General features: G+C 44.6%; 1 protein-coding gene across 8 annotated transcripts in view; it reads right to left on the reverse strand.

Annotated features, from left to right (window-relative positions):
- Positions 1 to 4920: 4920 nt before the first annotated feature.
- PIGN (phosphatidylinositol glycan anchor biosynthesis class N) overlaps positions 4921 to 14373 on the reverse strand; it is a 170722-nt gene continuing 161269 nt past the window's right edge. For 6 of the 8 annotated variants that reach the window (XM_025211020.1, XM_025211024.1, XM_025211019.1 and 3 more), the window contains one exon: positions 4921 to 5280. In XM_025211020.1, coding sequence (XP_025066805.1) covers positions 5157 to 5280 — 124 coding nt within the window. In that variant the 3' untranslated portion in view covers positions 4921 to 5156. The remainder of the gene's footprint in view (positions 5281 to 14373) is intronic. The other 2 variants (XM_025211021.1, XR_003095436.1) reach the window with 2 other exon arrangements.

A 14373-nucleotide genomic window follows, 5' to 3' on the forward strand; every position in this document is an offset into this window, starting at 1 on the left:
GGAGGGAGGTTGTGATTTTTAGGGAAGGGTACATGTGGTATGCAACTAAATACAGTAATTTATAAGTCAAACCCACATTCATAGGTAGCACATACACATTTCAGAAACTGGGGAATTGGAGGTTGATGCCCAAGGAGTGAAACACCAACCATTACAAATTGTTTTGACCAAGTCCTAGGACAATGCACATGTTCTGTTTCACTGCCACAGGCAGTTAAAAGCAGCGGTAGGGGTCATTTTGCCCTTTATGCTTTCAGAAAGGAACACAAGGGCATAAAAGGGCACAAGTCCATCCCTAAAGGCACTGCATGGACATAGGATTCATGTGCACCAGCAGTGGACAAATGTCCGAAGAACCATCTCCAGAACAAAGAAAGGGTTGGATTTAAATTACAAAGAGGTAGTGTTGTCTGGTTTAGATCAAAGATTCAGGATGTTTTTTTCAGAATGCTTTTGTTTCTGGAAAGGAGAGGAACTCTCGCCACCAGGGAGCGTCTACCTTGTCACATAACACAGTAGGCTGCATAAAGCTGCTGAGTTGGAGAATTTATGCCACCATACTGAGCTGGAGGAAATCCAAACATGCAGGCCAAGACTCCAGCCAGAGCCCACCCTGGGGAGATCCAGGAATAGCACAACCAATCAGCCTTCCCTGCAGGAGCCCCTCCGCAACACCCAGTGAAGCATGTACTAGAAACAGAATTAACAAATGGGTAAGGACATAAAGGACTGGCTGGGAATATGGAAATGTCAACTGAGGTTGCTGCCATCCCAGTGTGGCCAGAACCAAGAGCAGAAGAAATTGGCTACTCAGGCCCTCCCAGTGAGATACTGGCAGAAAAACAAGATGCATGTCACATCTGCTTCCTCGTGACTGTCTTACTCAATTCACTTTTGCAGAGTTGAACACAAAATGGCAGGAGCCAGTTAATAAATGTAGATACCATGGAGTTCATTAGCAGAAAAAAACATTTTTCACTTCACAGGTATGGTTCTCTGGGGGTGTCATCTCCCTATGCCTACAGAGTGATTTTCCTTATCTGAATTACACATAGTGTTTAAGCCAGTGATTCTCAACCAGGGTGCCACACAATGTTAACACTGTTAGGTGTGCAAACATGATTCACAAGATTAACCCAGAGATTCCAAATAGGAATCCATAGTGTTAAAAAACAGTCTGATCTCTTGTGATCTCTGAGTTATTTGCAATGAAAGGGTTGCTCTTTTATTACTCTATAATAAAAAAAGAGAGAAAATTAAGAGCTGGCATTTTCCACAGGGTGCCTCAAATCTAAAAACATTGAGAACCACTAGTTTAGGCACACTCTTTAGTGTCACCACGGGGGTGTGTGTGTGTGTGTGTGTGTGTGTGTGTGTGTGTGTGTGTGTGTGTGTGTGTGTGTGTGTGTGTGTGTGTGTGTGTGTGTGTGTGTACGTACCAGCATGACTTTTAGCAAGAAAGTTAGGAAGCTAGAAATTAGAACTGCTCCTTCCCTTGTCAATATTATTAAAACAAAGCATACCAAGTACACCTCCAAGTATTTTCACCTAAGTAGGCAGAACTTCATAGAAAATTAGGGTTGGAAGAGACCTCCAGAGGTCATCTCATCCAGCCCGCTGCTCAAAGTACGACCATCCCCAACTAGATCATCCCAGCCAAGGCTTTGTCTAGCCAGGTCTTGAAAACTTCCCATGATGAAGAACCCACCACCTCTCTGGGTAACCTGTTCCAGTGTTTTACTACCTTCCTAGTGAGAAAATTCTTCATAATATCTAACCTAAACTTCCTTTGCTGCAACTTGAGACCGCTGCTCCTTTTTCTGTCATCTGCCACCACTGAGAACAGTCTAGCGACAACTTCCGCATTGCCAGGTCATGCACAACTAGCAATTTCTACTGTGCCTGAATAAGCTGCTGCTCTGCTTGCTTAGACAACAGGTTGACTGGCCCCAGTTTTAAGCTGCTACATGGCACTGGAGGCCAAGCCCCAGGGACACAACCACCATTAGGATTTCTTGTTAGGGATAAACTGGCAAGCCACTTTTTAGCAATGCCTGGCCACAGGTTGGAAGAGAGGCATGACTGAGCAAGGCTTAGGACATCTCATGACTGCTTTGTGAACCAAAATAACTTTTTACTTAACAGTAAAACACAATCAAGAACTCAGGCTCTCCTCAAGTTAAATGTGAGGAAGTGCTTTACAACATGGGGATTGGGAAGTGTGGGGGAGTCAGCCAAACGGTGGCCTGTCAATACTGGGGTCCAGTGAGTAGAAAGCATGGCTCCCAGCCAGGGGATCACACCACGTGCTCCTGTGGCTGGGAGCCCCATCAAATGATCAGAATTTCCAGCCAGGAAAGCACACCCAGCAGCTGAGTGGGCTTCTAGCTAAGGGAACATATGGTACATTTCTGCCCATGAGTGACTGATGCCTCCTGAATCTGGGGAGGGCACCCACAGAAGCCACAAATGGCAGCGGCCCTGTCAGGAGGGGCACCAGCCCTACCAACAGCATCAGTGTCGGCCGTCAGGGAGGGCACTGGCCCCATCGGGGGGGGGGCATGTGCACCCTCCTGCACACCCTACCAGTTGCCTATGCCAGCCCCAATCAGCTGAGGGGCCTCCCTGCCTCTGGAGCATACAGGAATCTTGAAAGGCTTCCATGTTCTCTAGAGGCTGGGCAGTGGCCACACATTTAATTAAAGGCATGAAAAGAATCAGCAACAAAGTTATTACACATATTTTATGGAAAACTTTGTGGCTTATTTCTCATTTTATCACATCAGTAATTGATTGAACATATGGGCAAGTCACTACTTGAGGTAATTCACCAGTTAATTACATCTTAAATGTAACATCTGTCAGGGGCCTATGGTATCACTGCTAGCCAGAATCCAACAACAGTGCCTCATAATAGGCACAAATCACCCTGCAAGTGACCAAGACCCAGTTGGCATCAAACAGCTTCAATACTTTGGGCCTTGGCAAGGTATTGGTGCCAGTTGCAATTCTGTCCCCAGGCAGCTATACAGGAGGCAACGTGCTCATAGATGGCACAATTGCAGTAAGTTATCCTCAGTGAGTGCTGAGGATCCTCACTGTCCCAAAAGGCAAAGAGGTCTATTTCCTCTGCCCACTTCCAGCTGACTGCCTTGTGGACACAGCACAAGAGTGGCACCGATATCCTGGTTGCAGGCTGCTGTAGCCATGCTCCAAAGAATCCTTAACACTGTTCCAGGAAAGAAGCAGGGTGATGATCCAGCCAAACAAGGGTACAGCACATGCCAGCAGGGTCCTGCAAATACTGGAACAATGTAGTTTGGGATAAGCCATAAAGGCTCAGTGGGGAAATAAGCAGCAGTGGGGGTCCATTGTGGGATGCCAGACGACCAACAAACATACTATGCTCTGGTAGAAGGTGCAAACACAAGAGGAAGTGCTTCAAAGTTTCCACTGTCAGCCCAAAAGATGCTGATTGGCATTCAGCAAGCAGATGAATGCATGTGACTGGTTTCTCCCAGCCAGGCTTTCAGCAGAAAGGACTAGTTTCCAGTATTAGACAGCTGCATGGCCACACTTCAGTGCCAGATGGCTGGGAATGGAGTGTTGAAGTTACCCACATGATACATGCTCAAGCTTTGGCTGTCACTGTGCTGCATTGATCTGCTACAGGTTCTGCAAGTGCTGGCTGCAGCTTGGACTGGTGGCAAGCTGATATTCTGCAGTGCAATTGTGTCAAGGATGTGGTTTGTGAATAATGAAGAAAATGTGTGTTTAGAACACATGGGGATATTCAGCAGTACCCTTTCCGAAGGATATATGGTTGGCAGGCCCGCTCCCAAACCAGGTTGCAGATGGATTTAGAGAGGAAAGTGAAAGCAACCGCAAAACACCTTGCTTTCTGTAGTGCTCCCTGGCAGCAACAAGCCTTGCATAGTTCACACAAACACTAAGCACAGTGGGTGGTGAAATGCTGAACTGTATGTGCTGTGGGTGTGCATATCTGGTTACTTGATGAACCCGGGGTTGCTGGCATAAGATCTGGCTCTAGTTGCTAGAAGGGGCTACAGTGTCACATAACAGAGGGGAGTCAAACATACAGCTCATGGGCCAAATCCAGGGCCAACCCCAACCCCACACGCTGCATGTGGTATGCAGAGCTAGTCTGGCATGTGGGCACTGCCCACAGCAAGAGGGGTCATTCTGGGGAACGTGTTGAAGTACCTGTCCCACACCAGCCCTGAGCCAGTCTGGCTCAGGACCATGCATAGTCAGTCCAGCCCTGCAGGCTGTGTGCAGCATGTGCCAGCCCCACTTGATCTGCATGCGGCACTCCACTGGACAAGCCCAGCAACCTGCATCCAGTCCATGGGCCAAATGAGTTTGACTCCCCTACTAGAAGCAATCCCTAATAGGTTTTAAAAGTGAATGGGCACTATACATCCACCCAGGACTGCACAAAGCTTGTCTTGACCACTGTTTTCAGCTTTCTCAGGGTAGCATAGGGCAGTAAGTATTTTGTGTTGCTGCCATACAAAGCTATTGCAAAACATGGCAAATTCAGCAACAGCACACTACAAGCAGGCCCAGGGGAGAAAATATTTGCATTGGAAAGTGGACACTGCATACCGAGTACCCGAACCAAATCAAGGACCACCAGTCCCGGTGTGTTGTCTTCACCTATGCAAATAAGGAGCATCTACATGGACTTGCAAAAGGAAAGCTGACCTCCTAAGTGACCTGATGCTTATTTTCCACACTGCATATCAACAGTCAGCCATCTGCTCAGATTTACCTCCTTTGTTCCTTGGTCTGTAAGATTCTTGTGCCACTGCCAGAGACGAGGCATGATTTTGCAGGTATACTAAATAAAACAAGTCAGTGACCAAAAAGAAGCAAGTATCATTCTCTTCAACAGGACTTCATTTAAGTTTTTATTTGCAAAAATATATGTACATGTAAGTAGTACAAAACAGACTTATTTACCTACATGCCAATTTCAGACACAGGAGTACAGATATTTATTTGATTCCTGTTATCAATAGCAGGAGGTCCCTTTGATGGATCTTTGGCACTTCACTTTACCCAAACTTATGTTCCACAGCTGATGACTGGCTGAAGACTCAAAAACAGCAGCAGCGACATTTCTAGCTCTGTTACGTGGCATGGTATTTAGTCACCCCCCAAAGTTCAATTCTCTTTGTCGTTAGCAGTTGAGCCAATCCGTTCAGCAGCATCATAAAGATGGTGAAAGACATCACAAGGACAAAGTGGCTAATGCTGCAACAGAGGAAGTTACAGGTCAGAAGAGAAAATACTTGAAAAAGAGAAGCGGTGGAAAAATCCAGTTAAGTAGTTTCCTTAATGATTTTAAACACGTAATTATTGATCTGATCTTGTTTTTAGTTTAGGGCCAGCTTGCTACAGAGTAGAGAAACTCTGCTAATTGAGATAATCTGAAAAAGGGCCATTACAAGTTATAGTGACAGGCAAGGCTTTAGTATAATTGTGCCTGATACAGACCACCAGCCATTGAGAAATGGGTTAAGTTTCTGAATTCATTGAATATTTCAAACTAGCTTGATGTGTTTACCTTGGCATCAAGAAGCATCAGCACCATAACTGACTTTTCTAAGAGGATTCCTAAAAACATTAGTGTTTTGTATCCGTACCTCCTAGCGCATCTCTTTCTCCATCTCCTCTCTCAACACAGATGGTTCTTTAGAAAGGGCAGGATAACTTCAGACCCAATGCAGTCTGTGCTTATTTACAAAAAAGAGATTCGGAGGAGCACTTGAAGGTTTAATGATCTGGAATTTCTGCCCAAGGGCTCATTTTATTTGACATTTTAGCAGTGAAAGAGCAGCAAAGCTCATCATTTTGATGCAATCAATCTGTAAGACCCCCAAGGTTGTGACAAACTCTTGAGTTTTGGCACCAGCCTGGCATAATTTAGTTCTGTGAAATGTAGAAACACTAGATCTCAACTTATAAAACCTTGGCCACTGACCAGTATGGAGGAATAAAACTATTCTGGTTTTAGCTTGCAGTTTTAGACCTTTGAGTTTTAGGTCTCAGTTTTAGACTATTTAAGTTTTATACCTTCAGAGGTTTCCTAACAATCAGGAAAGTCCATCTGAGGTTAAGTACCTGCAAGGCTAGAATTTCACCTAACTAGATTATGGTTATCACTAAAAAGAATGCAATTAAAATCACTTCTACAAGTAGGTTATAATTTAATATAAATATGATACCTTGAGCAATGTAAAGTCTGAAAAGTACAAAGACACAAATAATCCACATATGGGTATAGCCTAGGACTTCACTGATCACAGTCCAACTGAGCACTGTACCTTATAAACCTCATAAAACTACAGATTGCATCTGCACAAAGCTACCAACTGCACACAGACTGTAATTAAAATGAGTGCTTGCTAAAGTGAATTAAATGGTAATTCACTGCAGGCTTAAATTATGTAAGAGAACCCATTCTTCCTATGTTGTTTCTCAGTAAAAAAAATATTTTTTTCCAGCTTTAGCTAAATAGAGCAGTACATGGCTATTTTTATGCTCCAGCTATGCTTCCATGGAGAATGTGCCAAGTTTAGAAACAGATCATGCAAGATCTGCTGTGTCAGGCATAGGCCATGCTTAACCTGGTCACCACACTTTGGACTCTGAAGTTCACCAAGAGAGTTAGCACACAGATAACGTGGTTCCACCTCAGAAGTGGCACCTGGTCCTTGAAGCCCAGCTGGCTGTGTTATGTCCTAGTTTAAGTTTCAACATTGCAAGAAAAAGGGCAAATCTGTATCCCCTCCATGCCCCCACCTCCCCAATTCTCCCACAAGACTGCAAGCTAAAACCCAAATTCTAACCCAACCTGCCTTCATGGTACAGTGCCTGCCAGACTGAGGGATTCTTTGAAGCCCCAGAGCTGTGGAAAGGTATGGAAATCCTCTGGGAATAGTCCTCCCTAAGGAACAGCTGTATAGAACCCATGGGTGCCTATACACAAGCCAAGAAGCTGCTCCAACGTGCTGTAATTACAGCTTGTTGGAGCAGACTCAATTAATCGAGTCTGCTGGAGTGTGGTAATTACCATACTCCAGTCAGCCTCTGCATCTCATGTACCAGAGTCCCCAGCTCCTAGGGTTGCAGTTTCAGCTTGAATGGCACTAGCCTCCACAAGCTTCAGAAAACAAGAAAAGCCTGGAAATGTGAAACAGAAAAAGTAGGAGGCAAATAAAAAAAGCACCTAATTTTTTTTTCCATTTAAAAAAACCCTAAAATCTGTAAGTCAGGTTTACTATTGCTTGGACCTGAATCCTAATTTTGGAATGCTTGGTGCTCACAATACTTCACTTGCACGGTCACTTGACTTTTCCTTCCTCCCCGAAGACTGAATCAGGTGTGTTGCCACACCAGTGTGCTAAGAGATGATGTTGGGGAGGAACTGAGCATTATTTCTCCCACAGTGACCATTGGGCAGCAGAGCGGAAAACATCAAGAGCACTTCAGGCTATCCAGTCACTCCCGGCCTCTGAAATGGAGCTGACAGGCACGAGAGAAGGAAAGAATCTCAACAAAAACAACCCCATAAGCCTGGAGATCAGTGGCGAGGGAAGAGAAAGGAATGATATAAGGACGCCCACCAGCCTCAAAATTGGCAGCAAATGCTCTTGGATTCGGCTCACTCTGATGCATCTTCCTAGGCCTTACTGCAATGGTATAAATGACTTCAAGATGAGGAAAGGGAGAGATTATGGCTTAATGGGGCAGAAAAACTCATCTTCCTGAGCTTCCTGATGATTCACAGATGCAGAGTACCTCCACCCTCACCTCCAGGTATGATTATCCTCTCCTGTCCCAAATATCTCTTGACTGAACGCAAAGAGTCAGCATATATAGTGAAAAGAGGATCAGGAGTTTTCACCAATGGAACAACTGTAATAAAGAACTGATTACCAGCCCCTTTTCACTGTCTTTCTTTCCATCACAAGAGTCTGTTTTGCTATTTCCTCAGCTGCTGATGGACTCTTTGAATTACCCAGGCTACCAGTAAATGCCACAGATAATTTCTAAGCTACATTTATAGGGCTTTCTTTTCTTCAGAGCTGCTTTCTTTTTTCCACAGCACCAGTCCTTTCAAAAAGTACTGGAGATTGGTTCCTTCGAACATTCATAAAGAAATGAAGAGGAAAGTAAAAAGTGCTCCCTTGCTTGTTGCATAAGACTGAATGGCTGTGCTTCCCATATGAAATACCAGAGCCTGGGAGAGAGAGGAGATTAAGTCAGGCCACAAAGAGTGCATCGCACTAGCACAATTAAAAGCAATTCTAGTCCATTTGTTATCACATAGTGGCATACTGCCAACATATTGGAAGATATCATCAACCAGTCCTACAGTGCCTGCAGGCAGCTTAGCTTGGAAAATTAGTTTTCGTGCTGGGGTAATGCTGTAATTTACAAGAAACAAAAAGGAAAAAAACTCCCAGAGTGAAAGACAGTATTGAGCTTCGGCAGTGGGGAAAGCCTCAATGTCTTCATGCTAGTGTGCTAAAACCTGGACTGGATCTATGCTTACAATCCATTTGGTAATAGTTATTTGATGATCCCATCTGAGCTCCAGTAATATCTCAAGCTCCAGAGGAGAGAGGCAGATGCAGCAAAAGAAGGATAAATGGTTGTAAAGAAACAGAACAGGACCACAATGGACTGATGGTTATAAACAGGCTGACCATAAGGAAATCCAAGACGTCCAGGACACTGCTTTCCACCCGCGCCCCTGCTCTCACAAGTCAGCAGGGGTGAAGTGGCATGCTGGTGCTCCATACCACTCCAACTCCCAGCTAGACTGCACCCCAAAACCTCTATTTCAAGGACACCTATTATAATTCTCAACAGCAGGCTGGAACCAGCCTCTGAAATCTAGGACTACCCCGGCTAAACCGGAACATATTGTCACCCTACCTATAAAAGAGGTGTCTGGATAGGAAGGAAAGGGTGGACATGAGTGATGGTAGGAAAGAGATATCCAAAGGATGGATGACTGGGGCCATGGATGAGATAAGGTAAGGCAATATATCTTGATGGAAATCAGAGAAAACAGTTAAGAGTGCGAGGGTGGTAGAAGAGATAAAAGGATGGGACCAGTTACTTCAAACAGAGGTAATAAACTAGAATTTAAGAGGAAAGAAAGGGAAGAGGAAGGAGAGAACAGGGAGAAAGGGGACTTGATCCTATTTAAAGCTCCTACACAACAGTGTTTTCAACACATGAGAGTGTTCCTCTAGTTCTTGCTTAAGGCCTGAATTTCTAATTCTAAACCTATAGAAATTTCAGTGTCTTACTTACCTTTGCATCTTTGCAAGGCCTGTGCATCTAGCAAAAGTTCACTAGAGCAGCATAAAGCCTGGTTCCTTTATCAAAAACTTACCGGTGAAAACGCTTCACCTCCAGTTTAAAAGGTCTCCATTGTAAGAGTCAGGTCTAGATTTTCTGAATTTCCATGATTACAGCTAGTTTACCACACAAGACACCAGTAAATGTACTGTGGACTTTGACCTGTCCTATAACAGATGCATTGCAGTAGGGCACTCCTATCACAGCTCTTCCACATATTCAGTTGTGGACATGGAAACCTAGACACAACTTTGTGTGCATTATCTGTACCCTCTGAACTTGGAAATTGCTGTAAAACAGATTAGATTTTATCTATTCCTGTATCTTCTGCAGGTCAGTTTTACTGATCTAAAAACTGGGAGTAGCTGTAAAGTGCATTCGTATAAAACTATATAGTATCCAGCCTATAAAAAAAAGGATACAGTAGTTTATTCTTTTATTCCTGTCTTTAGACATACTGTAGGTCAATGTCTTCTAATCCTTAAGACATACTCTCACTCTAAATAAAAATAAGTTGAGAAGCTTGGCACTCTTTCTGCAAGGCTGTTATTCAGAATGTACGAATCTGTCAGAATGAAGTTCACATGTACACAGTTTATGGATGGTTACATGAAGTATATGAACAGGCTGCATTTTCCCAGAGACACAATTATTTAAAAAAACAGTGAAGGTTCCAATGCCCATTATATAATCTATGATTGCCTCAAGATACATGAAGGGTAAGGGATACTTATGCCTTGTTATATAGATCCTGGAACCTGTCATAAGAAGGTATTATTAAGAATTCTGTTAGGAAAGTTTCAAGATTTTATCTCCTTCTTATTTCAAGAACTAATTCTCCTTGCAAAACAAATTCAGACAGACTTGGATGCCAGCTTTAGATAAGAGGCTGAAAACATTTCTCAAAGACTATAAACAAATTAGTTACTTGATAGTTTACTGAGTAGGGAAATCAATGTTACGCTGGCAAATTACTGACTGTGGTACCACAAGGATCAATGTTACATCTGGTGTCATCTAGACATCTTCATAAATGACCTGGAAGAAGAGGGCAACCCAGTCCCATTAAATTTACAAATGATATTTAATTGGAAAGATGCACATAACAGGTAGAAGACAGGCATCAGAAGTTTTGAAATCTGGATGACAAAGCTATTTGCAGTCAGGGATAAATCAAATTAATGCATATGTACAAAATGGGGACACAATATCTGGGATACTAATTTTGGAAGAGACACGCCGCAATTTAGGCCAACAAACTTGTAGGCCAGATCCTGCCCAGGTCACAGTGGGACTCCAGCCCAGTGCAGATGGTGGCCAGCAACAGAAGAGGTAGGACAAGCATTCACTTGCTGTGGGAGAAGCAACAGAGCAAGTGACCGGTATCAGCCCTTGCTTGCCCCCCTGCCACCAATCACCATGTCTGCTGGAGTCCAAGGGCCCCTGTTCCCTATGGCAGGTCACCCCCCCGGCTATACCCCACCAAATTCCAATTGCCTACTGGCAGCCCAGTGGGCTGGACAGAGCAGCTCTATGGGCTAGATATGGCCTATAGGCTATATGTTTGACACCCCTGGTATCTATCTATACAGTGGGATGTGGCTCTTTGAAAGGCAAACACCACACGGAACAAGTGTGGAATACTGTAATTCTGTTGCAAGGTGGAAACACTAAAAAAAGATAGCATAACAGTATGAGATGGAGAGGAATTATAGGATGAATTTTGGAAATGGAAAATTTAGACTCAGAAGTATGATATGTTTGTAAACATTTGAGTAATTTTAAACCAGCCCAGATGGCATATTTGAAGGAAAGGTAGGGCACACTGGTAATGAGATGGCCTGTTACTCACTAAATAGGACATTTTCACTCAGTTCTTAAAATCCTGAAATGGAAGGAAAATACCTGGCTTCAAAGCCTTTTTATAAAGAGCTAAGCTCAATATATGTAGCAAGCCATAACCACTGAGAAACAGGCAAAAAACCCATATGCTCGGGTTGGTAAGTTACTGAATATTTGGAACCTAACAATGAAGAGTCTAAATCACAGGCATCAACCTGACTTTGTACTCCAGGCTGGATCTGGACCATGGGGCTCCTTGCAGTATCTCTGACACAGTACATGTGGCATTGGCTCCAGCTCTAGGTCTGCCTGGCCTGGAGCACACAGTAGCAGCAGTGATAGTAGTGGTGACTTTGGCAAGGGGCAGCAGCAGAGGAGGTGGGACAAGCACTGTGGCAAGCCTGTGTGGGCAAATGGTCACTTGCTGCAGCATCAGCAGTGGCAACAGGCCAACTGGCCTGTATCAGCCCTTGTATCAACCCCTGCCACTAGTCGCTATGTCTACTGGGGCTCAAGGAACCCCCCAAGACAGTCTGTGGCATGTCACTTCCCTTGGCCATGGCTTCCAGCTCCAGCTGCCCAACAGTAGCCTGGAGTGCTGTATAGCACAGCTTTGTAGGCTGGATCCAGCCTGTAAGCTATGTTTGACACCCCTGGTCTAAAGGAATAATCTAAGTGCTTCTGCATACAAATAAGCAGAGCTTGTCCATATATCTTTCTCCAAGTCAGACACTCACTTTAGTGCCACAAAGAGCTGGAGGAACTGCCTAATGCTTCTTAAGGTGCCAAACATTTCTCCTCAGGAAAGATTCATATAGCCTTTTTCCCCAGAAACTAACTTACTGCTTGCAGACAGCCTTTGAAATGTAGCAGCGGCCAATGCCTTGAGCTAAGAAAGTGGCTTTTTTTTGTCCTGTGAAACACTATTCAGGTTTTGTCAAGATAAGTGGATGAAAAGACCATTTCTTTCTCTTGAATTACACGGGGAAATTCTGGCAGCCCCAAAACCAGAAGTAAATATGGATATTCTAAGGCTATCCTCAGGCTTCTGCTCGAACAGCAGCAAAACCCTGCAAGGGAATGCTTGGGAATTACCAAAGCAGCTGAGGTGAGGGGATGGGAAAGAGCCAGGCCAAATTCCTGCTCTGTACCCAGGAACCCTCAACAATAAGATCAGCAGTATATTCCTCCCCTGGCATAAACAGCCTTGTAAAGCTGCTGGTCCCTAGTGCCAGGAGTTCACTTTCAGTTTAAAGCACTGCTTATGACATAATAGAAGGAATGCTTCCGTTTATAAGAATTTACCTTTTTCCTCAAAGATCTAGGGAGTTCCACACACCCTGGGATTACAGGACATTATTTATGGATTTCTCTACACAGGACCGTTTCTGCTGTCAGTTCTGGTGGCAGACAGCACCTGCCACAGAGAAGCTATCAGAGCACGTGCACACCCATGGGGCTCCACTTCATCCAGTATACTGGCAGGGAGCAAGGAAAGCACAGCCATTGAACTGGCAGCAGTCAGCAGGGGTGTGTCTTTACAAGCACTCTCTGCTGGCTGCTGGGCAGAAATACAAGCCTTCTTTTGGTCACAGAGCTGATGCTGCTCTTCCAGCAGTAAGAAGGGGTAGTACTGCCACAAGAAAGCTTTAAGTGCATACACCCTTACAATTTGACTGACTGTACTTCAATTGTATAACCAAACCTATGTAGCTGAGCCCTAAGTTGCAAAGACAAGAACTCAAAATTTATTTAAAGCAAAATGTAAGTCTGCTTGTGCATTCTGCCTCCTCCTGCCTGCTGCCTCAGTACAGATTTCCATTACATAATCCACAAACTATTTTTGCCTTGCTCAGTGCACAGGATGTGCATACAAAGAAGCATGATTAAAGTTACATATAATCAACTCACTTGCTGACCCCCTGATACATTCTGCCCTAAGCACACCTTGATACAGGAGACATTTCAGCCCTCTCTGGATAATGGGATATGTAACAATTGTAGGAAGTACGCTGTGAAACATTTATTTTGAGATTTGAGTCATACTGTATTTTTGCTCACTGAATCCTAGAATTCCTGTTAGAAAGCTTCTTGTTGACAAACAGAGTGTAGCAAGTACTGGGGTCCCAGGGGCAGCTGTGACACCTTCTTCTGGTAGCCAAGCAGCTGTTGCTCTACTCTGCCTCTAGGGTCTCCTCCCTCTTCCCTTTCCTGGCACACCTTTGTTGAATTTATTAGAATGTGAAAAGGGGAGTCTGCTCAAGGGTCCTAAAGCAAACATTAATCCATCTGACTGCTAGTGACTCTCTCTCAGATCCCGCTGGTCCAAGTCCTAGACTTGCACTAGATGGGCCCTCCTGGCCCAACCATGCCTTATGGGTTATTTGTGGTCTCCAACCTCCCCTGTAGCCATCACGCCCATACCTTGGAGATGTTGCCATTCAATCACTCTCCCTTGTTAGGGTTTTGGACTTCACAGCCAATGCCCCTTTCCTCTCATTGGGCCTTCTAGCCCAGGACCTGGCTTCTGGACTCCAACCTCTGTCTTGCCTATTTTGGCACTGGGCCCCATGGCCCTGTCTCTGCCCTGTATGGGCACTACTAGGACCTTCTCCGCCCCTGATGGTTCCAACCCAGTCTGCCACTATAAACTATAATAAAGAAATAAGCCCTCTGGCTATAGCCCAAACTCCATACTATGTCTAAACACAAAACATCTGTTTCCTGGCTGTACCATGAATTCCACACACTACCCTGAGTCCCATTCCCCTGCAAGCCAGCAGTATCCCACTTGCATTTTCCTAGGATAGCTCAGATATCAGCCAGGAACTCTTTTGCACCCTTTCTGCTCAGGAACTCTTTCCCCTGGCTCAGGCTTAGGGTTGATATTCCCCCTAAACTTTGCCCCCTTCTGGTAAGGTGTTCCCTTGACTAGCTGCAAATACCTCCCTTTGCCTTAATGAGCAGCTAACTGTATAAACAGTAGTGCTTCCTTCCTGCCTTCCCTCTTGCAGCTAGCCCCTGTTTAACTGCCTGGGCTCTATCAGCTGCTGCTTTGCCCTTAAAGTAACAGGAGACATAGGCTCCATGTTACACAGCGAATCCTTGAAGTCTCTCACATTTCCC

The sequence above is a fragment of the Alligator sinensis genome, unplaced genomic scaffold (assembly GCF_000455745.1).
Source record: "Alligator sinensis unplaced genomic scaffold, ASM45574v1 scaffold514_1, whole genome shotgun sequence".
Taxonomy (NCBI): domain Eukaryota; kingdom Metazoa; phylum Chordata; order Crocodylia; family Alligatoridae; genus Alligator; species Alligator sinensis.